Raw genomic sequence first — 27,964 nt, 5'->3', positions numbered from 1 at the left:
TGGTAGTGGTGCTGTGGTAGTGACGGGGTTTGGCTGCAGTCACTCATGCTGTGTCACTCGGAAGATGTAAATATGGTGAGTAATGGCACGAGTTATTAACTCCATTACGTATTAAAAGCCCCTTACTTCGGTTCACCCGAGGATGAAATGGAGGTTGAGTAATATCAGAACAAATTTTTCCGGTTTGGCAATGGAGTCTTGGCTGGAAAACGGGCTGATTATTATTGTCGCCGATTTTCACCATGTGTAGGCCATTTAAAGCTGTATCTTGTGACATTTTCCATCCAGTTTATATATGAAATAGTAAGAATATTCAAGATAGGGAGCAAACTAAATAAAATGAGCCGGTTTTAAGGATATGTCGAAGGGTGCTTGTGTGTATCCTTATCAGGCTGTTAGGATTTCTCGGCTACATAGAATTGTTTTTTCAGTTCTCACGTTTTTTGCGTTTAGATTTTATTTTCTTAAGTTCTTTTTTGTGATTGGTTTGATTTTGACATTACCGCATCTGACACCTGAGTCAGAACTTCCAGTTTTAATAAAAGTACACCGGAAACTAATTTGCAAAAGAAATGGCAGAGTAGGATGAATAGGGCCAAATTCACAACTTTGGAAAAGTGTGTGTGTGTGTGTGTGTGTGTGTGTGTGATTCCTTGTGCTTTTATATAACAATCCATTCAAACTGGTATTATTTTACAAGTGGGCAATAGGCAGTTTTGGAATTTTAGCACCATTATCGTTTAGTATAGTCCCAAAGGATCACAAATAACCACCATTACCCCATTCGGAAATTGATTATTACTTCCCCAAGATAGGTTAGGTATGTTGGGTTTGGTTTGGTTAGTTTGATTGTGTTTGGTGAGTGGCATTTCCGAAAAAATGAAGGTCAGAAACATTCGAATCGCATCAAAAACAGCCAGAAAAATATGTTGCACTACCTGGGGGGTGTATTGTCCACTTGTAAAAATTTACCTTCAAACTCATATCAGAGTGCACTTATAATGTACTCTACTTGTTTAATCATAGGAGTACAGTAATGTAGAAAAATGCAATGTACAGTAAGTATTTAGTGTATATATTAGGGTAAATATCACTTTTAACAAGTAATCACTTTTCTCTCAAAAATGGAAGAGGGGCTTATGCCCTCCTCTAAATCCATACCTGGATGAATACAGTATGGTAAATTTACATTTTGGGGCAGTTGCAGTTCTTCTGATGGCTTTTTGTAAGAAACCTAACTTAACTAATCTAGTCTACCCAAACAAACCTAAGGGCCTGGACACACTTGCACCAGAACATGTGATTGACAAGACAAAATGAAGCACCGGATTAGAGCTGCTTCAGTATTTGGGTCTGAATGTTGGACGGATCCCTGAGCTTCATTTCCTCTTGATGATCACATGTTCAGGGGCATGTATGTCTGGGCCCTTGCATACCTAACTAATCTGCTCTAATCTAAAGACTTAACAAACTGAACAAGACATGTGACTGAAACGACTTAAATTCTGTCCTGTTTTTATGTGACTGGTTCATTTTTTTTTTTTTTTTTTTTTTTTAAATTCTGAGTGACACCTGATGGGCCACACCGTCTGTAGTTTATAAAAAAAATTTTTGCAAAGGATGTGCTGTCGAAGAAAAGCAGTGATATTGATGAATACCAATGAATGTTACCCTCTGTTAGTAGAAAATTAATCAGTACCGTATCTTGCGAGTGGATGTGGAAAGTAAAACAGGTAAATGTAGGTTTTCCTCTAAGCATCAGGAGAACCATACCAATTCAGTTGCTAGTACTGTACTCCACTTTGTATTCTGTATTTTTCTGTTTTCATGATGGTAAACAATTGCTTATGTTACTTATGTCTCACTGATGCAGACTGGTTAAAACTTACTCTAATCTTTGTTAGCTTGGGTTAGGTTAGGTTAGCTTAAATTGCTGGTTTAGGTTAGGTTGGTTAGTTTAGGTTAAAACGTAAAGTTAAGAAGTACTAAGAGGCAACTGAGACTTACGTTGGAATTGACCACCTTTACATTCGAGAAACAGTTGATACAGCATCAAGAGCATGGCAGAAAACAGTAGGGAAAGAAATTTAACATGAAACATTAATTTACCACCCCAAAAAGAACCAGAAAAAATATAAAAGACTGTCAGGAGAAGAAGAGCTGATTTGGGAAAGTTCTTCTTAAAGTAAGACATATGGTTTCCTTAAAACATATATTGTACCGTAGTCATGCATATAGAATGAAATGCTTATGCATGTCCACAGCAGCCTTGTGATATTCCCCTAAGCATGTGGATTTTAAATTGGTGAGGTTAGAAATTAATCACAGTAGCTATAAGTAAATCTCATAATTTTCCAGCCTGCAGGGATTTGAAATTGTAGAACTTTCATGTACTGTACAAGTAAGCTAATAACCTCGATAATAGTTTCAGTGTTTCCTTAATAGAGAACACAGAGAATGAAAGTAATGTGAGTGTAAGTGGCTGGGAGACAGGGATGTGAGAAGAGAGGAAGAAATCAGTAGGATGGAAGTGTGGAAGCAATGAAGAAAGTTAAAATGGGGAAAGCCCCAGGAATTGATGGAGTGTGTGGTGAAATGCTGAAGCATGGGGGAGAGATAGTAGTACAATGGATGTGGAAGATGTGCAGATTGGCCTGGGAGGAAGGTAGAGTCCCAGAGGACTGGAAGTCAGGTATTGCTAGAAGGAAAAGGAGAAAAAGAAGTACCGGTATGTGGTAATCATAAGGGCATTTGTCTTCTTAGTGTAATACGAAAAATATCTGGCCGGATACTTGTTAACAGAAATAGGGAAATAACAGAGGAGTTGTTGGAGAAGAACAGGGAGGTTTTAGGAAGGGAAGAAGTTGTGTGGTTGTGTAGATCAGATATTCATTCTTACAGTAGATCTTCTGTGGAAAAGTTTCTAGAAAAAGGGAAAGAAGTTGTATGCAACCTTCATGGATTTGGTAAAAGCATATGACAGGGTGGATAGACAAGGATTGTGGAAAGTATTAAGAATATATGGAGTAAATGGGAAGTTGCTGAATGCCGTGAAGAGTATGTATGAGGGTGCTAAGGCTTCAGTGCGTGTGGATAGTGAACTGAGTGAATTTTTGTATTTGAAGGTTGGATTGAAACAGGGGTGATAAAAGAGATACAAGGTAGGGAAGTGGATGTAGGAGTGGCCCTAGTGAGAGAGGGCAGTGTTTGGAAGCTCCCTGTACTGTTCTTTGCAGATGATACTGTACTGTTAAGTGAAGATGAAGGGGAGCTTCAAGGCATGGTAGATGAGTTTTGGAGTGTGTGTAAGAAACGGAATCTAAAGAATATAGGGAAGAGTAAAGTTATGGTCTTCGAGAGATGTGAAGTCAGTGAATGTACAGTAAGGTTGGATGAGCAGGAAATAGAAAATGTGAGTACATTTAAGTACTTGGGTAGTGTGATGAGTAAGGATGAAAGTTAGGGTGAAGTGCTTGAAAAGGTGCAACAAGGAGGAAAGTTGCTGGTTCTTTGAGAGCAGTGATGAGAAACATGGAAGTGAGCATGGACGTGAAAAAGTTACTGCATGACAGTTCTGTCTTGTGATGCCAACTGTAACGTATAGAAGTGAAGATTGGACCTTGGAGGGACAGAAGTCACGAGTGAGAGCAGTGGAAATGAGTTATTAGAGAGGAGCATGTGAAGTCACAGGGAGAGACAGACTGCCACATGAGGAAGTGAAGGAGCATTATGGTGTGGATGTGATAGGAAGCGTTAGGAGCAATGCTTTGAGGTGGTTTGGCCGTGTGGAGAGCAAGAGACTGAAGAGAAGAGTGTATGTGAGTGATGTGGAGGGGGGAGAAGGAGAGGGAGGCCAAGGATGAGATGGAGGGATGGAGTGGAAAGGTATATGAGAGCGGGGGGTGTGAGCTGGGAGCTGGGCAGTGAAATGGCAGGGGACAGGTTGACGTGGAGGTGATTCGTTTGTGGCCACCCCTTGCGGGATTAAGGTGTCTGGCAATAGATAGATACATAGATTGACACATCCCTAACTGCTGTACTTTTTTTTTTTTTTTTTTTTTCAACTTTTATACAATTTTAACTAAAATCTGTCATTACCGTGCATTTCCTGACTAGTGTATGGTACATGAATCATAAATCGTCGACCAGTGAAAATTAGCCCCAGTACCATACAGGGTATAACCAAGCTTAAACTTGACATTATTTCATTAGCCATGTGTATTTTGTATTTTCATGGTTTGCGATCTTAATAACAATGTAGCCATTAAACTATTTTAGCAGTTCATAAAGGTGAGTCCCCTTGCTTGATGGATTTCAATTTGTCAAGCTATGGAAGTATAAATATACAAAGTGTGCAGGCAAAACATGGCAGAGATTGGCTCAGTCAAGAAATTCGTGGAAAATGTTTGTTGAGGCCTTTGTTCAGCAGTGAACTTGTAATGGCTGATGATGATGATAGTTAGTGTAGTTTTTTAATTCATGAAGGGGTATTTGTCTGTCCTTGTTTATCAGATCTGTAGGATTTCTCTTGGCTAAGCAAAATCATCAGGTGTTAGATTGATTTATTTCCTTCAGTGTACTGTATTTTTTTTTTTTTTTTTTTTACAGGGAACTTCCAAACACTCTTATAATGATAAGTACTGGTAGGGCCCCATATTAGTGAAGGTTTGATTGTAATATATAACATTCTGAAAAGTGTCCAAACCATTGTAACTTTGCAGTTTTGGGTAGTCAAAGTTCAGATATTTTTTTTTTCTAACTTAATCAAACCCAACCTGACTAGTCTAACATTACTGAACTCAGCTGAGCTAAGCTAATATGGTCAACTCTGACTAGCCTAAGAGGAGTGTGACTGAAACTGCAGAAATACCCAAATCTTATATAAATAAAATCTTTTGGTGGTGGTAAGAGTATGCTATTGGTAAAATGTCATTCAGTGGTGTAGCCAGAAGGATGGTGAACACATTTCATAGAAAATGACAGTAGAAGGGAGCATTACGAGAAATATCAAAATAGTTTGGCCTTGGGAAATGTTTGCTTGAGATGACTTAGACATGCTTAGAAAAAGGTTATGTGGAGAGGATGGAGAATGAGAGGCTGGCCAGAAGAATGTATGCAAGTGGGGTTGAGGAGATGGGTGGAGGGAGAGACCAAGGTTGAGATGCACGGCTGGAGTGAAGAGATGCATGTGAGAGGAGGGGGTGAGTTGCAGAGAGGGCAGCTAAGTGGCAAAGAGGGTGACTTGGAGGTGATTTGTTTGTGGCCACCCTTTACAGAATTAAGGAATCTGGCAGTAGATAGAAAAGAGGCAAGGGAGACTGGTTGAGGAAGGTTGTGGGTATGATTATGGAGGGAAGAACATCTAGAGGCAGACAGAAGGCATAGGCTCAGGTCCTGCAGAAGTTTAGGATATAGGATTGAATAGCTAAGTTTATTGTAAAACAGAGGGAGTTAACATACACTTGCCAGCATGGCACTGGTCTCTGAATGGGAAATTTTCACAGACATCCATACATAAGTTACACAGGAAATGTTTGTTGAATTTTTTTGCTATATATAAAGCTCATTTGCCAGATTTCCCCTTTTTCCAGCATCGTTTGTGTGAATAACAGTAGTAGTAGTAGTAGTGTACCAGTACAATAGTACTAGTAGTAGCAGTTGCCAGCAGCAGCAGCCTCAAGTTCATCAGAAATGTGAACCTGGTGGACTGCAGGGAGAAGTTGCCCCCATTTCCAACAGTTCACTATCCTCCTGAAGGATGTTTATGTAAGTGAGTTGAGTCAGCCCAGTTGTAACATTGCAGTCATATGAAGGAATCCCTCTCCAGCATTACAGTATTTGTTTGGAAGAAATTGATATGGTGCATTGGAATTCATCCCTAACTTACAGTGAAAACTTCCATTGTCTGTAGTCAGATGCCTCAATCATGTTAGGATGGCTGCAGACTGATTGCCTTAGTTGCCTTGTCCCCTGATATTTGGCTGCCTTTCCACCAGACTTGCACCCCATCTCTCATAAATCTTTCCACTCCATCCCTCCACCTCATCCTTGATCTCCCTTTCCCCCTCTCCCCTATGTGTACATTGTGGTGTAATATTGTTGTAATTTTATTCCAGTCTAGTAGCAACAGTGCAGAAATCTCCGGCTCCCCATCCCCGGCTCCCAGCAGTGTGGGCAATAACGCACCAAAGTATGGAACCCTTGTGCCTAACAGGTCAGAATCAACACACAGTGACTTACATTTCTGGTAGTTTATATTGTATTTTGTTTTTAACTTTATGAATATGGGTAATGTTCTGTTGTTGATGCCTGCTGCAGCCACACTGTTTTTTGCAACTTGGGAAAGGCCTCTCATACTGACCTAAGTCTGGAGCGGCCGTAGCATCACTTATTTTTCAGGAAAAGTCCATAAATATGACTTAAGTCCAGACTGGTGACGCCCAGACTTCCCCCTTTTTTAATGGAGGAGGTGTGTAAAGTGTACAGTATGGTACAGGTATAGCTACCCCGGATTATCGGTGCTGTTGGTTAAGTAAAAACCAATCGATAGGTAGGGTATAGTATCTTGGGGTAGATTTAACATGTAAAGTATAGGGATGTGTTTTTGAGCCTTGGGTTTCCCCTTCAACCAAGTCCTAAACTCTCCCAAATGAATCCAGGAACTAGTTTAAAGCTAATCTAAATTGCCTAACAGGTGTAAAAGAAACTAACCTAAGCCTAACCATCCATCCATCTATTATCCAATCCTGCATTGCCCCTTGAGGAGCATAGGAGCCCGGGACTAACACCTGTAAATAACGCACAAAATCCAACGAATAAAATCAGAAAATTGTCATATATAAGTCTGGGAAAAAAATCAAGCTTAGTAAACTGTACCATAAAATGACAATGTTCACCCCACCCATGGCTAAAACATTAATCATAGTCTAAAAACAGTTTATAAATCAACTTAAACACACAATTTTAGTTGAAAATATCATCAAAATCGGTAATAAAAAAATAAAAACCCATTGTTAAACCAGGGTTTGGCCATCGTTAGGTGGGTTATGGTGGTATTTCTACCCCCATCGCTAAATCGGGGTATCGATATAGGGTATCGTATATTGAGGAATACCTGTATTTGAAAAGTGTTTTAACCCATACAATCCCGCCGTCGGCATGGTGCCGACGGTACAAAATGTCTCAAGTAATCGCAGCGACATGATGGTGCCGACAGCATAATTCGAGTGCTGTTGCGTGTCTTTGACTGCTTTAATCTAGCTCAGTTTTTGCCAAGAAGTAGCTTAATGTATTGGCAACATTGTGCACAAGCACATGTAGCACTGAGTTTGGTTCGGCATGGCTGGGTAACATCAGTGTGCCACTGTCCTTCACAGTGTTAGAATGTCGCGGAAGTCACGCCATTTTTCCGTTGTATTGGGCTGGAGGAGGTGGTTGACACTGTCACATGGACCCTCTGTCCCTTCATTTAGTGATTCTATAGAAGAGGAAGACCTGAACAACTCTTCTGGGGAGGAATATGAGCCAGTGGAGAAGGATATTGAGAACGGGGATTCCCCCATTCTCCTTCCCCGTTCTCTCTCATCCTGCCCAGCTGGGTGGGAAAACATAGCTCACGGCTTGGGAAACTGGGCCAGAAACACGATGGACGGCCATCCTGCACTTATTTCTCCTATAAGGAGTACTTTTTTTTTTTTGTGCTTTTCCTTTTGGATTGTTTTATGCATTAAATTTTTTTTCCATTTTTGGTCCGGGATTGGGTGGGTATAAAATTGCAAAAATGCCTGGGATGGTACGGATTAAATAAGTTGTAACAATATAGTATTTTTTAAGTGCTAAAAAATTAGGAAAGTGATCTACATTAGTATCAAATGCTAACATTATTGGAACACCTTCAGTTGTAAGTGTATAGTACTGTACAGTGTAATTTGTTTCAAAATTTTCCTGATTGCTTACCTTAAAGTACATTATAGTACAGTACTGGTTTAGTATAAGTGCCTTAAATTAAATAAGTGTGTCACCCACCTCTCCAGCACAATCATCTCCACTGTACAGACTCCACTAATGGACCATTTCAGCTACATTCATCACAGTCAGGTAAATAAAACATTTTTATCAGTGCACAGTACAGTATTATTATATATACCGGTATTGTACCATTGGATTATTGCAGTGAATGTATAATACATTACAGTACTGCAGTGGTAGTGAAAACAGTTGGTGACGCCACAGTGAAAAACCATTGGTGTGATCCGGACTAATGTCTGATATATTGGAAAAAGTCTGGGTTGGCAGGGGGAATTCCAGATGTCACTTTTATCGGACTTTCATATTTTTCAGACTGGCTTGGTCTCCAATTAGTCCATCATGGTGAGGTTGTACTGTACTCCAAACTGAATAAACCACCACATGTATGGGCCATTAGCTGGAATAAAATGCAATATGCTTGATTTTAATTGAACTGAAATGGTTAACCTTTCACTCAGGAGTGTAATTTTTTTATTCTTGTTACCCATAGTGAATTGTTATTAAAGTTAGGTAATTTACTCATTAATTTTAGCCCTTCTAATTATGAAATTAACCTCGAAGGGGTTGTTGTTGCTCTAAGCTGATCTAAATTGTGAATCCAGACTGCAGGCTTAAGTTAACTTTTTACAGTGCATCCTTTCCAGTTGAGGGTAGGGAGAGAGTTGAGGGATGTTGGAGCTGCCTGGCTATATCAGGAGCACCACATGTTGGCACCTCTCTGCAGCACCCACTGAAACAATGTAATATAGAATGTGTTGTTACCATACTTTATTATTGTTATTAACCAGTGTGTTTGTGGTTGGGATTAATCTTGCTTTAGATAGATTGATAGGTAGATAGAACCCAGAAACATAGCCCATATTGTCACTGTATTTGAGCATTTGTGGGTGGGATTAAGATATGTGGCTAGAGAGCCCACCCAGAAACATACCATAACTGATATTACCATTTTATTTCAGAGTGTTTGTGGGTGGGATCTCAGCAAGCACAACAGAGCAGGACCTATTGGAGTTATTTTCAAAGTACGGCACAGTGAAGGCCACCAAGATTATTAGCGATCGCGCGGGAGTGTCCAAGGGTTACGGATTTGTTACCTTTGAGACTGAGGAGGAGGCAAGGAGGCTGACACAGGAGGTGTGTTATAGGAGCCATCCTGGTTAACATAGAAGGCTGAAAGAGGAGACTAAAATAAGCTAATGCAGGTGGTGGATTGTATGCAGACTGCATCCTGGTTTAGGAGAAAGTATGTGAGTGAGGAAAAGAGGAAGACCTAGGATGAGAGAGAAGGGTGTGTTGAGTTGGAGAGAGGGCAGTCTGATGGGTGGGGGGGAAGATGGATGCTGAGAATGAGATGGAGGGATGGGGTACAATGGATAAGGGTTGGTTGACGTGAAGAGAGGGCAGCCTGGTGGTGGTGGACAGGGTAAGATGGAGGCTGTGTGTTTGTGACCATGTCTTCTGGTACTGAGGCATCTGGCTTTAGACAGATGAATTGTTGGATAGCAAACAACTATTTCAACTAAGTTTCTGGCCAGATATATAGCAATAGATTGCTGTATTAGACTAAGGAATGTCCTCTCATATTGTAGAGGTTCATTAAGAGTATATCTAACCCCTCCAGTTCAGAAAGTCTATCCTAAGCTGAATAAAATTATCAGGATATGGAAGAACAAAACAGAAAAGACAGCCCAAGGCTCAGTGGGTTTAATAATGCCGTATGTATTTTTCAGGCGGACAATATTATGCTGAAGGACAGAAAGCTGAACATTGCTCCAGCCATTAAGAAACAAGTCACTGATGTTGGTTACATAAAGGTAAGTCTACAGCTGGGTTTATGTGGGAGTGCCTTTGTTTCTAAAATGGTAATTGTATTCGTATAGGCTACTCTTTTTTCACCTTATCCTTGCCCAGATTGTTGCCCTTTTGCAGTATGTTTCAATCGGCTCAGTTGCAGAAAAACACTATACACCCACTCTGTATCCTTTCGGATTGCTTCATGACTAGGATCATATTCTAGTGCTAATCTGTTGTTATAACTTGTTTTATGGCGAGGTGGGGCTAAAAGCTTATCTGACCGCCTGAAGATTAAGGTAATGTTCACAAAGGAAATTTTAGAGTACAAGGGGGTGGCTGGCCACACCAAGTCTTAAGCTTAGAAGGGGGAAAAATGGTAATAAAGTCTAAAATAAATAGCAGTGACCAAATGGGGGAATGAAATAGGCAATAAAAATACTTAACTTAGTTTACTTAACACTAATTAAAGCTACAAGAACGAAGTCAAAACAGGCTCAAAAAGATTGTTAAACTAAGACTTGCAGAAATTATCCCAAGGTTACATACATACATACATCATCTAATCCTGTGTTGTCCCATGAGGAGCATATGAGCCTGGGGTTAGCAAGTTGGTCCTGACATTTAAGAGGAGAGTGACCAGCCTCACTCAGGGATGAGTGGCATTAAGTGAACAGTAAACCCCAACCATCCCTTGGATATAAACCAACACAGGCTCAATCCGGTAGAAGTGCCTTAATTACCCTCCAAACCACCAGGCACCTTAGTTTGGTTATATGGTACCACCCAGCATAGTAAATGTTTTCCTGGTGTACAGGAAACCATTTGGCTTGTCACTCTGTGTAGTTACCTGTAGACAGAAGAGAGATCCCAGCCACTCCATCACTCCCTCATCTTGGTGCGCTGCGGACTGGCATTGAGGTGGTGCTCAAGTATGCTGAGCACCCTCAGTGCGACAGGGAGTTGGTGCCACTCAAGCTGGCCATGGATCTGCGGGCAGTCAGGGACAGTCATTCTCTGACGGAATCGCTGCACCTATTGTCAGATAAAAATCAATTCCTTCAAGCCCAGCACCCCCACTAGTGCCAACCCCTTTTCCCCATCACGACCACCACCACCTGCTCGACCCCAGCCTTCACTCTCAGCCCCAAACCGAGCACATCGACAGCCATTGAGTCACCGTTAGACTCGAGCTTGCAGCTAGTTTGAGAGAGTCCTGAGATGGGTAGGGCTTCATTGCCTCACCACATGTCCCCGCTCATCGGCTGGCCTCAGCAGGTGGAGGAGGAGGAGTTCTTGGACCTTTGCTAGGTTGCTGTGTCAGCCACTAGACCACAAGGGATACCTGTACACCTGTTGCAACCAGGCGGGTTATGATGCCTGTCCGCCGTTCACTGGATGGTAAGTACTTTTTTTTTTTTTTTTTTTTTTTTTTTTTTTTTTTTAGGATTACATTGCATATTGCAGTGCATGTTTTGATGTCTAAAAACAACTGAAAGACTGTAGAACACTGGTGAAAATAGGAGGGGTACTTTACATATTAAGTGGTAGGTGGTGGCGACCATCATCCACTCACTTGATGTAGTGCTGCCTACTTCTTTCTTAGCCTTTATCATTCTTTTTCTGTGCCTGCCCTCCTCTCTCCTATTTCTCCCATCTTTCCTGTCACTTCTTATTGCTTTTCTCTGTTACAGGTGACTTTACATTTAGTGACAAGCCAAATGGTTTCCTGTAAGCCAAGAAACCATTTACAACGCTGAGTGGTAACCATGTAACCAAACCATACGTGCTCCCTACGTGTCAACAAGTGGGTTGGTGGAGGGTTAGTGCCCCTTCCTGTAAAACAAATAACTCTGAGTCGAATGGCCTCCCCTTATGGGATTATGGTGTCTGGCAATAGATAGATAGATAGACTTTACATATTGGTAAAGGTTTAGCATTTTATTTATTTTTTCATTGTTTTCTTAGTGTTTTGGATTACATCGCATATTGCAACGTGTTTTTTGATGTCCAAAAAAAGACCACAGAGTACTGGCAAAATTTGGAGGGGTACTGTACAGATAGGTTGGGTATGGGTATAGGTAGGGTATGGGTACAATAGAGGATATTACTCTGTATCCGGTCATGCCTTTGGCACTATTGTGATGGATAATTGAGGGATTACTGTATTACCCCCCACAGTAATTGCAACTTATATGTGATTACTTCTTTATTAACATTAAACCAAAGAAGCATTTATAAAGCAATAAAAATAAACAATAAAAGCAGTTTGATGCATATCATAGGCTATGCTAGGATAGGAGGTTGCATAGCCTAGGCTAGGTTAGGCTTGGCTTAGCAGACAGAGTTGAGGAAGTACTGTATTGTATGTGAATCTTTGAACACAAACCAACAGTGTAGGTTATTAGCATGTGTAAAGCAATAGTAGAGAACAAATTCAGTGCATATAATTTCTTAGGTTGGTGAATGTCTGTGCGAAGAGCTTTTGTAGGTTAGGCAGCTTGTGTTGGAGACAGATGTGGAGGGGCACAACAATCACTTAATTACATAAAGTTCTGCACTTATTTACATCACTTTTCAATCAAATTAAAATGTAACACTTAATATAATAAACTAAAATGTATCCCTTGGAATATAATAAACTAAAATGTAAAAGTGAAACAGTACAAATAGGCTGCAGTGCCAGTTGCGAGACCTCCCCCGACAATGGTCAGATGCAGACTGACTGTGCGTCTGCCTACGGCCGGCTGCCAGACCCGAGTGTCGGGGCAACATTGCCAGGCTTATTTTGCCACAAAATTCCCACTAAAGATAAAATATCCACTAAAGTTCTCATATGGGGATAAAATTCCCACAAATAATTCTCACCGATTTAATGGCTGAAATGTCCTCCCACAAAACTTCACACAAAAGGCCAGTTCTCCCACAAATTTGAGGGAAATTACTACAAAGTGGCAAGGCTTGGTCTGAGTTTGACTTACCAGAAATTCAACCTTCTGCAGTTTTGACTTCTTGAGGTTGACCGCACATACAAAATGTCCCAGAGCAGAGCACACCAGCACACTGGTATAACTTTGGCTGCCAAGTCAACTTGGTAACAGACAGCAGGCTTTTATATACAAACTCACATAAGCACGAAAGGCATAACAAACTTATTAACAAGGTCGAAACATGGGCAGGCTCGAAAAGGTAGTTGTAACTGCAGCTATGGGTCTATGGAAAGCTTCAGAAACGAATGTGCGCATTCGCTTACACATTGGAAAGGCATAAAATTACATCTCAGCAGTGATAGAAACTCATACAGGTAAATTTTACCTCACAATATAACACTTCAACAAACGACAACTTGCATCCAGGCCAGCTACTCTCACATGATGTGGATATTTATAAAACTCTGTTCTGTTCACACAAGTGCTAAGCACGATGTTAACAACACGAATGAATAATAAATGCTTTGAATGATGCGTGAGATTATAAGCAATTTGATTGGCCACATGTAACAATTGGCATTCAAAATGGAGAGCTGGCAACTTATAGGCCAAGTTAGAGTAAAGGCACTATAGTAGATGGATCGCTACTGTCAGCCGTGGGAGGTCTGTGTGGTTTTTACTTGAACTTGGCCTAAAATGGCCTTCTTTTCATATTGAGTGCTGAATTGTAATAACCAATTAAGACTAGAGTATAGTGCTGATCACAAAGCAGTAATTAAGAAAGCATGTAGAGCTGTAGCAGTGTCTTTCTGCCATGGAACTAAAATTAAATAAGCTACAAAATGATTAAAGACTAGGCTAAGTCAAGGTTAAAGATCTATGCCATGAGTGAAATGTGGCTATAGGCTTGATAACTATACCCTCTTAACTCAGCCTTAGCCTAGATGTTCATCTTTCGCAGCTTTTTTTCACATAGATTGGTGATGGAGAACGTCAACTTAGTTTGGCCCTACTGTACATCCTTTCCGTAGCACTTCTTCCTGACTAGCCTCACATTTTAGTGTTACTGTTACAACTCAACACTCAAGATGGAGAAATGGCAGTTTTAAGCCAAGTTGGAGTAAAATGAGTGTAGCTACACAATCATCACCCTTAGGCAGGAAACTCAGCCACAAAAGAACACTCACATTGTTTCAAGTCTAAGTAGCTTCACATTTTAGATTTCTCCTTTCCCATCAACTACCAGCAACTCTTAGGAAGTAATTAGGTGCGTTTGGCACTTGTAACACTGGTAGTTGTAGTAGTAGTAGTAATAATAATTGTAGTAGTAGTAATAGTAGTAGTTTAGTCTAGTTGATTGACCTGTGCTCCTGAGATGTATGGGGCAAGTAGTGTGTGTTTGATTTGTGGCTGCTGATTGGCCACTGATGATGTCATTGAAGTAAATGCAGGTCTGTATTGTTGTGCAACATGTGGACATGGCTGTGCACCGTTGGTGGATATTATAGTGTAACGTGGCAACATGGAGATGTAGTTGTATACTGTGGGTGGATGCAGTGCAGCATACGGACATGGCTGTACACCGTGGGTGGATAATTTACTTCAAACGTCACTCATTGTTTGATAACACCTTATAATCATATTTTAATTTTCTTTGATAACAGTAAGCTTTTAAAGCTAATTTTGACAACCTTAGCTTCCAGAATTATTCCATATTTAAACTGGGTGCTTATATTGCAGGCAGTTAAAAAAAAAATATATATATATATATATATATATATATATATATATATATATATATATATATATATATATGTATGTATATATATATATCATCATCATCATCATCAGCCGTTTTGAGTATCCACTGCAGGACCGGCCTATCCCGACTGAAGTCGGGACGATACAGCCAATGTATCTCTACCAAGTGGTTTAGGCTGTATAGTAGAGATTGTATATAGGGTGAGAAGTGCTTGTTAGTGTAATTGTAGTGTTGGAGTAGCTTTGGATGTGTGTGTAGTCTGTGAACCAAGTGTAATCAGCCCGCGCAAGCCGACTGGGTGCAAGCATACTTTACAGGAAGCGACACTGGTTCAACCACAGCACCCCTGGTGTCCGCCAATGCAGTACGTGGCCGGGTGAACACTCCCAAAGTTTATTACCCTGGCGGGGCGCGAACCCTGGTCCACCCGTGTACGAAACGCACACTCCGCCACTGTACCACAGAGGCTCCATATACAGTAATCACTCCAATATCCGTCGTAATAGAGCCATAGGTAGGTCCGGATATTGGTTCTGTCCGGATATTGGGCCCCAGCTTATGGACTTGTACTTATGGACCCTAACTCAGAGAAACACCTATACAACTCCCTCTGGACATGCATAGCACCTATTTAAGACCCAAATCACACCAATAAGGCACATAAATGACTGAAATAAATGCAAAAGAAACATAAAATGAGGGTTTAGAAGTAGGTTCATACAATAATAAACATTCTGGTGACTGGCTCCTGGACTAGTACTTATGGACCCTGACCTAGCCTAACTCAGAAAAACACCTTCCTACTGCACATGCCTAGCTCCTAACACCCTATTCACACCAATAAAGGACATTAAAGAGTGAAATGAGGTAAGTATAGTATGGAAAAAAGTACAGTATGAAACATTCTGATGTCTGGATGGTGGGGATGTTCGGACATTGGGCGTCCGGATATTAGAGTGATTACTATATATATATATATAATGTGTGTGTGTGTTTAAATAAGAAGAGCTGTAGATTTACATCATTGGCGGCCAATCAGCAGCCATGAATTAAACACACCCTACTTGCTCCATACATCTCAGCTGCTCAGGACAATCAAATAGAGTATAGACGTAGTAGTAGTAGTTGTTCTAGTTGTTCCCTAGGAAGTCTGGCCGAACAGCCTTGAGTCCCAAAGGAAGGCTACAGCCAAGACTGGGCATTCCCACAGAGCTCTCAAGGAGTGTAGGTTGTGTTGTTGGCACAGACGATTGTGTGCAATGCAGTCTTCCATAATGTGCTTAATAGTACGAGGTGCTGTGTTGCATCCTGGACAGGTATCAGCAATGGAGTCATCCAGCCTCTTCTGAAAACTCAAGAGAGCTGGATGATGCCCGCTTCCGCACCTGGAAGTGGCTTCTGTTGCCTGGGCAAGTAGTAGTAGTAGTAATGTTAAATGTGTTGTTACAGACTTACTCGCCACGTGTGCTAGAAGGCAGCAGTGGTGTTGTGGGTGGTGGTGGTACAGTGTTCTTCAGTGGTGGTGCTGGCTACCCTACCTACACTTCCACCCTGCCAGTCATCACCCCTTCAGAGTACCACCACCCATCCTTCCACCCACCTGCAGCGCCATCCACACCCACATCCTACCCTACCATCATGTACACACACCAGCCTATATACTATCCTACACAGTACCAGTACCAGCCCACGGTAAGTCATATGAAAACCAGCATCTGTCTATGTATTAATAATAATAATCCATCCATCCATCATCCAATCCTGTGTTGCCCCATGAGGAACGTTGAAGTCCGGGGCTATGCAGGTGGTCCTGACATTAAGATGAGAGTGACCAACGTCGCTCATCCCTGAGTGACATTACGTGAGGAGTAAACCCCAACTACCCCTTAGATATAAACCTACACAGGGTCCATCCGACTGGAGCGCCATAATTACCCACCAAACCACCAGGCGCCATAATTTGGTTATATGGTTACCACCCAGCATAGTGATTGGTTTCCTGGTGTACAGGAAACCATTTGGCTTGTCACTCAGTGTAGAGTCTTCCATAGGCAGAAGGACGAGGAAAGAATGAAGGAAAGAAAGACAGAAGAGGGAATGTAAAGTCACCCATAGGCAGAAAGAAGAAGAAAGAACGAAAGAAAGACAGACAGAAGAGGAAGGAAGGAAAAGAGGAAAGGGCAGACACTCAAAGCAGCACTACATTGAGTGAGTGGATGGTGAGTGTCCCCACCTACCACCAATAATAATAGTAATTTGGTCTTTTGTTTCTCAAGAACACCAGTTCTTCGTAAAGACTTCACTAGTGCACAACACTCATTTAAACTTTTACCATTACAAGCATTGTGATGTCATTCATATGTAATGGACTTTATCTGCAACAAAAAAATGATGGCAATTGAACCCTGTAATCATCTGTCACATCTCTCCCCAAATTAAAACTTCTTGAAAAGAGAAAGGCCTTGAGCTGCCTTTTAATAAAATTCAACAGAAATTATCATGAATAATGGCAATGTATTCTTCAACTTATGTCTATGGAGGAGAAAGACCATTCAGAGAAAGGCAACTGAATAGCTGCAGGATCAAGGCACAAAGAATGATCTTCGCTTGTTAACATCATACCTCGGCATGCAAACCGAAGTTTTTACAATTCTGGAAGATGCTTTGTTTCATCAGACTTAAGAACCTGGAAAATAATATGTCAGTTTAAATTCAATTCAACATTGAGAACTGCCATTAGGTGACCGAGGATGATGCATGCAAGCATATTGGAGCCTTTATAAGAGATCTGATATGAACAGTACCATTACCAGCCCACAGCAACACCCTGACATACACCTGTCTGCCTGTCTGTGTGTATGTCAACAATACTATCACAATCAGAAAGTGTACTGACACTTCCCTGCCAGCTCTGTTGCTTAAAATGTTTTTGTGGTAGGAATATGAAGCACACAGCAAGGGAATGATGGAATAAGAATTAAGGAAGGAAGGGCATGATGCTGGTGGGGGATTGTGGGGAACTTTAGCTCATGGTGACTCACTGTTCATAGACAGATTGTGCGACTTAACATGTATTGATGTTTCACCTCACGGCTTCCTCAGAATGCAGTTACTGTATAATCAGCAGTTGTATTCTGAGGAAGCCGTGAGGCGAAGTGTCAGTACACACTAAGTCCACATTGGTGTTTCTGGTGTTTCTTTCACCAATGTATCTTATGGTGTTACATGTTGTCTTGGCTGGTAAAACTTGACTTATTAGTATTTGAGTTCGGTCAGATGACAGTGATGGTGGTAATCATGATCTTGGTGATTGTGATGATGGCAGTGATGATAATGGTTGTGATGATGGTAACAATGATGATATGTTGCAGCAGCAGAGTGTGGGAGTGCAACAGTGGGCTACCCCACAGTGGAGGTGGCTGAGTCCCACATCCTTCCCTCAGGTCAGTTGTATTGCCTCTGATACTTTTAACACTTTCATGATTAGAGTAACTATTTCATCTACTTAGCTAGGCTTTTTAAAATCAGTATACATGATTTTTCAGTTCTGGCACAGTTTCACTCATCCAAGGCATGTGCCAGTAGTGTGGAAAAAGGCAGTGATTGTACCCCTGTACAAAAATAGTGAGTGAAGTGAGTGCAAGAATTTTCGTGGCATAAGTCAATTGAGTGTTGTTGGGAAGGCGTATAAAAGAACTATTATAAAGTAAGAGAGATATCAGAAGTCCTAGTGAGTGACAAACAGGGTGGCTTAGGAGTGGCAGAGGATGTGTAGATCAAATATTTGCAGTGAGATGGTGGTGAAGGCTTGTGAGAAGGACTGTAAGGTGTTTATGGCATTTATGGATCTAGAAAAAGCATGTGACAAAGTAGACAGAGATGGATTGTGGAAGGTTTTGTGCATGTATGGTGTAGGTAGTAAGCTGCTAGGTGCCATCAAGAGATTTTATGATGGCAGTAAGGCATGTAGAAGGGTAAACGGGCATCTAAATGAATGGTTCACGATCATTGTGGGCGTGGGACAAGGTTGTGTGATGTCCCCATGGTTGTTCACTATATATATGGATGAGGTGATGAGAGAAGTAAAAACACAAGTAATGGAGATGGGATGATGTTGGTAATGATTGGTGATGGATGGAATATCTCAAATTTGTTGTATGCTGATGAGGCAGTGCTACTTGCATATACTGGACAAGAGTTTGGTAGAATAGTGCAGAGTTTTGCAGATGTCTGTGAGCGTTGTGCCCTGAGAGTAAATGTAGAAAAGAGTAAAGTGATTGTTGTTGAGAGGTAAGGAGGCTGCCAGTGTGATGTTACAGTGAATGGAGAGAGACTGGAATTGGCGAGTTCAAATACCTGGGTACAGTGATAGAAAAGAGAGGAAAATGTGCAAAAGAAATGGAAAGCAGAGTGACACAAGGAAGGAAAGTAGCTGGTACTATAAAGGCCTTGATAAGAAACAGGCTTGAGTGTTGCAGCTGCGTAAGGCTTACATGAAGGCGTGTTAGTGCCAGCTTTAACATTTGGTTGTGAGACTGTGTTGTGGCATGAAAATGAAAAGTCAAAGAGTAAAAGCAGTGGAGATGGGTCTGCTTAGGAATGTATGTGGAGTACAGGGAGTGGATAGGATACGGAATAATGTGATTTGTGAAAGATGTGGAATAAGAAAGTCTGAGGACACATGAATTGAGGAAAGTGTACTGAGATAGTATGACCATGAGAGAATGGATTACAGTAGAATGGTGAAAAAGGTATATCTGAATGAATTTGAAGGAGGGAGGAGGTGAGGATGGCCAAGAAAAAGGTGGAGGGATATGGTGGATGAGTAGATGAGGAAGAGAACTATGGAAGTTGGTGAGACGAAGGGACTGACAAAAGATTGAACAGGCTGGATGAATTTTGTGTGAAGTGCATGACCATGGATTTGGCATCCCATTTTAACGTGACATTGTTCGGATTGGCTTTGCCAGATAGGTATATGTGTAGCTAAAGAATGTGGTAAAATCTGGGGGGCCTATCAGATGGAGCCAGGATTTCAAGGGCTTGGATGATGAGTGAATGGAAACCTGGCCCAGTGGATTGGGCAAACTTTGGCTGTCTGGACATTGCTACTCCTCACCCTGCCCTAGGGTGATGACGATGACAGTGATTATGATGATAAAAATAATAACAATTCTTTAAACCATTCATCATTGAATCCTGTGTTGTCCCATGAGGAGTGTAGGAGCCCAGGGCTAGGCAAGTTGGTCCTGGCATTTAAGATGCTAGTGGTGAGCCTTATTCATCCCTGAATGGCATTATATGAGCAATAAACCCCAACCATCCCGTGGATATAAACCTGCACTGGCTCAGTCCGACTAGAGCGCCTCAGCCTCTAAGTGCCGGTTGACGTGTACAGCCGTCATGATTTTGGGCATGGAGCAACACCGGTCGATGTGTATAGCAGCAAGCGTCTTCCCGCCACCCTTTGAACCTGCGACCATTTCTGTGACAACCATAGGGTGGGTAGGTATCCTAGGTACCTCACTGGCATACGGCTCAGTCTGTACATGACACTGGTCAGCCTGATGATGAAGAGTTAACCCTTTCACATCGGGTGGCGCGTCGATGTGTCACTAAGGAAATGTCTGTAACCATCTTTTGGCACATACACATTTTCAGGACTTTTTATATTTGCATGCCAGTATTGGGGCCAATATTTTTATATTTGCATGCCAATATTGGTTCAGTATCAGGAGGTGGCAAGACCGAGGAGTTGCCATCATGCAAGGACTATTTTATTGTCTGTTATTCTTGTCATGTACGAGAAGTATGTCGAGGCATGCTGTACGAGATGTTTTGCTGCCGCGGCAGCTTATTTGGATCTGATGGAATGATGTCTGATGACTCAGATTACGCTGTCAGATGAAAGTGAGAGTGAAAATTAGTGATATAATAAAAGAAAAAAAATGAGAACAGCTTTGAGTTTATTATTATACCAAATGGTATACGTCTGGCAGTGGAGCTCCAGCCTCGCAGGATTTGACAGCTCACATCACCGATTATTATTATTTTTTAACATTATGTTGGACATCATTTTACTCAGGAAATATGGTCTGTTATTTGGTGTGGAATATTTTATCAAAACAATTATCTTTATATATCGCAAAACCCCCATGTGTGGGACATCCAGCCAAAAAAATACACCCAAAGTGAAAGGCAAAAATTTGTTTGTGGTCTTTCCTTATTGGATTAAGACATTGGCTATATTTAGATAGACTGAACCTCAGTTGTACCCTGGCTAACAGTGATTTTGGAATTCCTTAACCCTCACAACCTTAGGACATTTTGCTTAAGTTGAATAGATCTGTGTGATATTAACAGAACACAAAATGCATCCATGGGCTGCAAAATATTAACTTTGTTTGATCCCCACAGTCTAGAGACATCTTACCTAAGGTGTATGAGTGTCTTGTGGTAGCTAGCTAGAAGAAAGGAAGATGTTTATAGTCCGCCAGGGCTAAGAGGAAATGTGGTTTCATTTTATTTAATTCATTGGCTTTTTTTTTAAATTATTATTTATAGGCTGAAGAATATGTAGTCATAAGGATTGGGGTGATTTTGTAGTTGGTGTTAATTATAATGGTAGTGCTAAGTGATGACTGTTGGTAAGCACACATAACTGCATCGTTTCTCCCCACGGTCATTATATGCAAAGGTTGGTGGTAGTTACATATTTAGTGGTGGTGTGAGAAAAAGATGACTGAGTGATGATTTTGGTGATAAATGTAATGGTGGTGGTGGTGATACGATGATGATGACAACGACTGGTAACTGACAGGCTGGTGGTAGTTACATATCCAGCGACGGTGTGGTGACCCAAGCTGCGCCGGCCTACATAGTACCTGACCGCAACTATTGAGCCCAACCCACTGCCAACATTGTGAGCAGATTTTCTACATTTAATTTCTGTTTAATGGCTTTGGCTGTGCTTGCTGTGATTCTTGTTTTGCTTTACCTTGTCTTGGTACTTGTTTGCCACTCTGCTTGAATTCTGGTTGCTGTGGGGTTGAACTTTGCCTGCTGTTTGCTTGTATTGACACACCTTGCTTGTATTGCTTGTTTCTTATGTTGTGGAGTTTTTAGATTATCCTGGTTTGATTCTTGCTGCTTTGCTTGCTGTTTCATATGAACTCTGCCAACTCTTTTGCTTGGACTCTTTTTTTTTTTTTTTTTTTTTTTGATGGCATTTTTACTTATTGCCTGTCTTAACCCACTGCCAGCATTATGAGCATGGTACCCACTTTATCTCATTTGATGACTTCTGATTTCCTTGGATATTTTGCTTTCTGTTTCGTCTGAATTCTGCTTACTGATTGCTTATATTGCATATGGCTTATGTAGTGGCATTTTTACTTGTTGCCTGCCAAGCATAGGGCTAGAAGGCCATAGGAGACTTATTACTGGGTATTGGATAACCTAAATAGTGCTGAAAGGAAGAATATGGTATTTAAGGTGGTAAATAAGATGAAAAGGGAGAGCAGGGATATCATGGATGAGCAGTGTGTGAAGAATCATGAAGGAAAGATAGTGGTGGACAGTGATGATGTTAACCCTTCTAGGGCCACCAGTGTTGAACAACAATTTTTCAGAGCCTGGTTGCTGGCGTTGGTGCAGCATGACTTGCAGAAAACTGCGAAAATTTTTGGGAAGTGAACGAATGTCACGGATTTCTTGAGATTAACCTACACTACACTCCCAAACACCCTATCAGTCAGTTCAGCGCCTGTGGCTGTGATGAGTGAATTTTTTATTTTTTTTTGTCCTTGCCTAAATGCACACAGCTACACCTATTATCTCGTCCCAGGCAGAAAATATCATCATTCTCCTCCCTTGTGAAACAAACAACTACCCTGGATGTGATTATAAACAGATACAGGCATAAAAAAAAAAAAAAAAAAATTAATATGAGAAAAATACATTTTGGGGAGTATCTTTACCTATTTGCACAGGTTTGTTGTACTGGTTTGGATCATTTTACATATCTTTTGTCTTGCACTAACATTACAGTGTTTGCTGTGTTCACATGATGTTTTGTTAGGTGGAAAGGCCTCCCTTCCCTTTCCCCCAGTCATCTAGTGTGAGATGCAAATCGCAGGTCATTTCAAATTTCAACCCTCAGCGTTGAGCTTGTACACTGAAAGGATGACCTTTATCTCATCTAGGTCTAAAAATATAATCACTTGCCTCCCTTTTTAAACAAGCTCCACCACCCAGAGTACAATAATAAGTCGATACTACAATAAACACCGAAAAATGCTAAGTAATTTCATGTATATTTTAATCTAAAACCTCACATATTATGTATGAATGAACTTCAGAATACACACATCTAGTCATTTCACACCATTTCACCACCACTGACATTGTTTTTCCATAAAAAGAAAAAAAAATACAGCAATACCTACAGTAGGTGTAATTGATATGTCTGTAAATTTGCGCACTTTCTGTGCTTTTTTGCGCAGTACAAAATGGGTCAAGGAAACTCAGAATCATATTGCCAGGTGTGTCTGACATTTGTCTTCAATTTGGCAAGAAAAAAAAAAAAAATCAGTTTTTGAAACTTGAAAAATCATCCTTGTTGTCAGCCAGTGGGTCCCAACAAATTCCGGAGGTTCGGCCACGGAGGAGTAAAAAACCCCTAGTTGCTGAACAACGATGGGTAGATTGAGATGGTTTGGGCTTGTTTAGAGGATGGGAGATGACAATTGGGTGCAGAAGGTGAGTAGTGTAAATATCAGAGGTAGGGTTGTGAGAGGCAGACTAAATAAGGCCTGGAACAAGGCCATAGAGTATGACCTCGAGGCTAAGAGACTGAATAGGGAGGCTGCCAGAGATTGTGCAGAGTGGAGAGCTATCATTAGGTGATCAAGGCCGACGCATGCAAGCATGTTGGTGCCTCTAAAAATGAGACAATGATTAACTCCTTGCCTGTCTCAACCTGCTGCCTACATTGTGAGCTCCTTACCAACTTTCACCTCTAGTTTGCTTGCTTCTGATTTGCTTGTTGTTTTGCCCGAGTTGTGCCTACCATGTTGCCAGAACTTGGCTTGAACTTGCTGCTTCCTTGAACTTTGCTTGCTACTTTATCTGCCATTTTTCTGGAACTCTGCTTGCACTTGGCATGTTTCGGGCCCAACATTATGAGCACATTATCCATATCTGATTTGTTTGATGGTTCTACTTTGCTTGATGGTTTGCTTGAATTGTGGTTCTCATTTTGCCAGAACTCTGTTTGCTGTTTGGGTTGAGCCCAATCCACCGCCAACAGTGTGAGCAGATTATCAATGTTTTCTTAACGCTTTGCTGGAATTGCTTGCTGTTTGTACTGAAGCCAGTCTGCTACTGAATGTGAGCATATTATCTGTTTGGGTTTGTTTTTTGGATTGCTACTTTGCCTGCCTTTTCTGCAGGACTGGTTTGCCATTTTGTCAGAACTCTTCTTGATATTTTTTGTTCTGCTTGCCATTTGCCTTCAGCTTGGCTTGCTGCTATCATTACTGTTTCTCCTGTAATTTTCCCAGAACACTGCTTGCTATTTGCTTGTGATGCTTCTTGCTTTTGTGACATTTTTATTAATTGCATGTCCCAGTCCTCTACCAACATTGTGAGCACATTATGCATGTTTAATTTTCTTTTGCCTTCAACTTGGCTTGCTATTTTGTTTGTTTTGCATGAACTCTGCTTACCAGCCAGAACTCTGCTTGTTTTTTTGCATTCTGTTGTGCCTGAACTCTGCTTGCTGTTTGCTTGTATTGAGGCAGACCATGTTTTTGCTATCCACTTTTGCATGTGCTTGTTACTGACAAGGAACTTTTGTGGTGACACTGCTTCCTGAGTGGAGCAGCTGCATTATCCACCCAGGAGCCAAACCTCCTCATATTACCTTGCACCTGGCCATGGGAAAGGTCCTGGGTCCAAGCTTGGTGAGTTGCTGTCTACCACAGGGTGGTGCCAGATCCCTACACAGGATATGTACTGTAGTGTACCTGTAGGATACACAGAAGCGTTTGCTTACTTGTGGTTGATGAGTCGTCTAGACTTGACAGACCAGGGTGAAGCAACATCTTTGTCTTTTGCTCATTGTGATTTGATTTGGCATGTGCATCTTTTCAGTTTTGCTTGTGTCTGTTGCTTATTGCATGTCAGGCATCCCACCCCCCCTCATCATTTGCTTGTATCTGTTCTTATCAATTTTACAAATTACTTACAGCTTGCTTGTGCCTGTTTGTCGGATTTACTGTTAACTTGTGCGTATGCTTTGTTTTGCATGTTGTATGTTCTATTTTTACCCCCTCCCAATTGCTTGTAGCCCTTGTTTTTTGTGTGTCAGTCATTTGTATGTGTCTCTCTGTGTATTGCATTTTACTCATTTGTTTGCAGTTACCTGGTGCTTGCTTGCATCATACATTTCTATACAGTACTGAAAATACTGCTTGTTTTGAATGAGATGTCAAAAATTATGGCTGGATTTGAAGAGGAATATAGTTTGAAAATGTAAGAAAAAATGAAAATTAAAGTAAAAAAAAATAATAATTATTGAAAATTATGGCTAGATGTAAATAGACAGACAACAAATGTAAAAATAGGGAGAAATGTAAAAAAAAAAAAAAGATTCAAAGTTATCAAATGATGACTAAACCTTCAGTACAGTGATGAACATTGTTGGTAGGATATAAGGTTGTGCTGATATAATGCTGCTGCTGCTGATGGTGATGACGATGACAGTGCACTTTTTCCAGCCTGAGTGTGACCCCCCACCCTGTGTGTCTCTGGGGGACTCCACCACCACCACCTTCAGCACCACCGCAACCATCACCACCACCAAGAGAAGCCCACCCTTCACCACCACCACCATCTCTGACCCGTCCACCCCAACCACAGCCACAGCCACAACCGCTGCTAGACCCCCAGACTCACTACTGCAGATCAAACCACTCTCGCAGCAACCTCCTAGACCCAGTGCAGCCAACTTAAGACCATCAAGACCATCCCAGACCCAGATCCAGACCCACACCACACACAAGAACACACCCACATGGGCTGATAACAACTTTATTGAGGTAAGATTGTATTGTAGTGTTTGTTTACACCAGACAAATAGCACTATCCCTTTTTCAGCTTAGTTGATGGCCATGTTTAGTCAGATTGGAGGGTTGATTTTACTGGTAATGAAGGAGACTCCCTTGAACTTAAAATGGGTTCACTGACTTTCTTGCAGCCATGATGTAGTATTTGGGTTGTGGGAATATTAGATGAAATCAGACCAGCTGACCATCATGGTTTGTAGGACTTTTCAACATTCATATTTTTTTCCCCCTAGAGTTAGTCATTTCCCCCTAGAGTTAGTCAGTGCAGGTAATATGTTTGTGAAGCATACCATCACCTAATCCTCTTTTGCCTCATCAGGAGTGTATGGGTCTGGGGCTAGGCTATTGTTCAGACTTGTGAGGCAAGGGTGGCCAGCCTCATGTGCCACAGTGGTATTATGTGAACAGTAACCCCAGCCACCCTTTGGACATAAACCTTCTGGACCCTGTCTGGTTAGAGCACCTAAACCCATTAGACCACCAGGCATCATATGGTCATATGGTTACCACCCAGTATAGTAAATGATTTTCTGGGTACAGAAAATAATTTACTTGTCACTAAATATAGTCATCTGAAGGCAGCAGTACATGGTATGAACAGATGGTTGGTGTCCCTCACTCAGCACAGACATCCACACCTTAAAGTGAAATAGTACATTCAGTAGTGTTGATGATGATTGTTGTTTATCAGTGTTGTGTTTGGCAGGGAAGCAGGATGGGTGGACACGACAGTCGGTCGAGTCTTTATCAACATCAACAGCAGACTCGACCCGTCCCTTATGCCGTACTTGGCCGCACTACCACAACCACCACAACCACAACCACCACCCAGGCCAGCCCCTCTACCCCACCCTCACCCAGCCCCTCCACTCCAGCATGGACCAGTGGGCAATGGGTGGGGAGGAGTGGGTTGAGCGGGTCAGGCCAGAGCCAGGGTAAGGGTCAGGGTCAGGGTCAGGGTCAGGGTCAGGGTCGTGTGACTGGGTATGGGCAGTACATTGGGGGGTACGTGGTGTCCCCATACTGGCCCCTCGCACAGACCCCACGGCCCCCCTCACCCCCATCACCACCCTCCCTCTGGCCCCCACACCCCACACACAGTCCTGTGACTCGGCCCCCCCCACCCCCCCTCACCCCTCCATCTGCCCCGAGCCAGGTCAGGGGACAGGAGTCTGGCTCCCCAGCCAGCCCGACCCCCACCAAGACAGCCCAAGCCCAGACTCAGGTCCTGTGGACCTGCACGGACCGCTACAGTGGTGGGATCGGGACAGATCAGGCCCAGAGCCAGGCAGCATGTGGTTACCTGAACCTGAGTCACGGCCAGACCCAGAGCCAGGCCATGATGGTGGTCCCATGGTACCAGTACAGCACAGGTGTGGGCCCTTACTACCAGTGGCCAGGGCCTCTGCTCCTGCAGTGGCCAGTCTCACACACCCCGACCCTGCACCCCCAGGCATCAGTCCAGGCAACTACTTTGGCCTCACAAGCAGTCCCCACTCTGGCCTCAACCACAGCTCTCACCCTTGCCTCAGTCCCAGCCCCAGCCCCAGGCTCACCCAAGGGTGCAGTCTCAGGTCTACCGCACACTGTGTTGCCATTCACCCCAGACAGCCCTGGATGCACCATGTCCTCCAGTCCTCATCTGGACTCTCGCCCAAGACCTAGAGGCACCCAGAGCCCTGGCTGCAGCAGCACCCCACGAGGGCCTGCCAGCAAGACCACTCGCCTCTACTTCAACCGCAGGAGCCCTTACAGCGGGCTGGGTGTGGCCAGCAGTGCTGGGTCATTGGCACCAGCCACAAAACACCCAGACCACCGACAACAGTGGGATGTGAAGGCCACGGTATCCACCTCCCCCACCAAGCAACAACAACAAGGTGCCACATCTCCATGCCGTGTGTCAGAGGTGGGGGTCCCCAGTCCCCAGTCCAAGAGTGTGGGCAAGCAGTTGTGTGGGTCTGCCAGTAGGACTGCAGTGAGGGTGAGGACCACACGCATGCCACATGACTCCACCCACACTACCCTCATGCCCATCACACCACCACCCACACCACTGACTGATGATGATCATACCTCCATTCCACTCACTACACCAGCCCTGCCTCTTGCCTAACACACACACACACACAGACACACACACACACAGACACACAGACACACACACACACACACACACACACACACACACACACACACACACACACACACACACACACACACACACACACACACACACACACACACACACACACACACACACACACACACACACACACACACACACACACACACACACACACACACACACACACACACACACACAC

The 27,964-nt window shown here is 42.4% G+C and overlaps 1 protein-coding gene across 1 annotated transcript; it reads left to right on the top strand.

Annotated features, from left to right (window-relative positions):
• Window positions 1–45: 45 nt before the first annotated feature.
• LOC145409081 (uncharacterized) lies at window positions 46–27,845 on the top strand. Its single transcript, XM_080279628.1, has 9 exons — window positions 46–75; window positions 6,117–6,214; window positions 8,988–9,162; window positions 9,759–9,842; window positions 15,961–16,203; window positions 17,883–17,954; window positions 25,293–25,613; window positions 26,347–26,645; window positions 26,742–27,845. Exons 1-9 carry the CDS (start codon window positions 46–48, stop codon window positions 27,751–27,753), a joined length of 2,334 nt encoding a protein of 777 aa, XP_080135754.1. The 3' UTR covers window positions 27,754–27,845.
• The last annotated feature ends 119 nt before the right edge of the window (window positions 27,846–27,964 follow it).

Source organism: Coenobita brevimanus, chromosome 79, assembly GCF_032717465.1.
Source record: "Coenobita brevimanus isolate Jiangsu-jjx chromosome 79, ASM3271746v2, whole genome shotgun sequence".
NCBI lineage: Eukaryota > Metazoa > Arthropoda > Malacostraca > Decapoda > Coenobitidae > Coenobita > Coenobita brevimanus.
The sequence above is the reverse complement of the archived record's forward strand: the minus strand, read 5'-3'. Positions and strand labels throughout refer to the sequence as shown.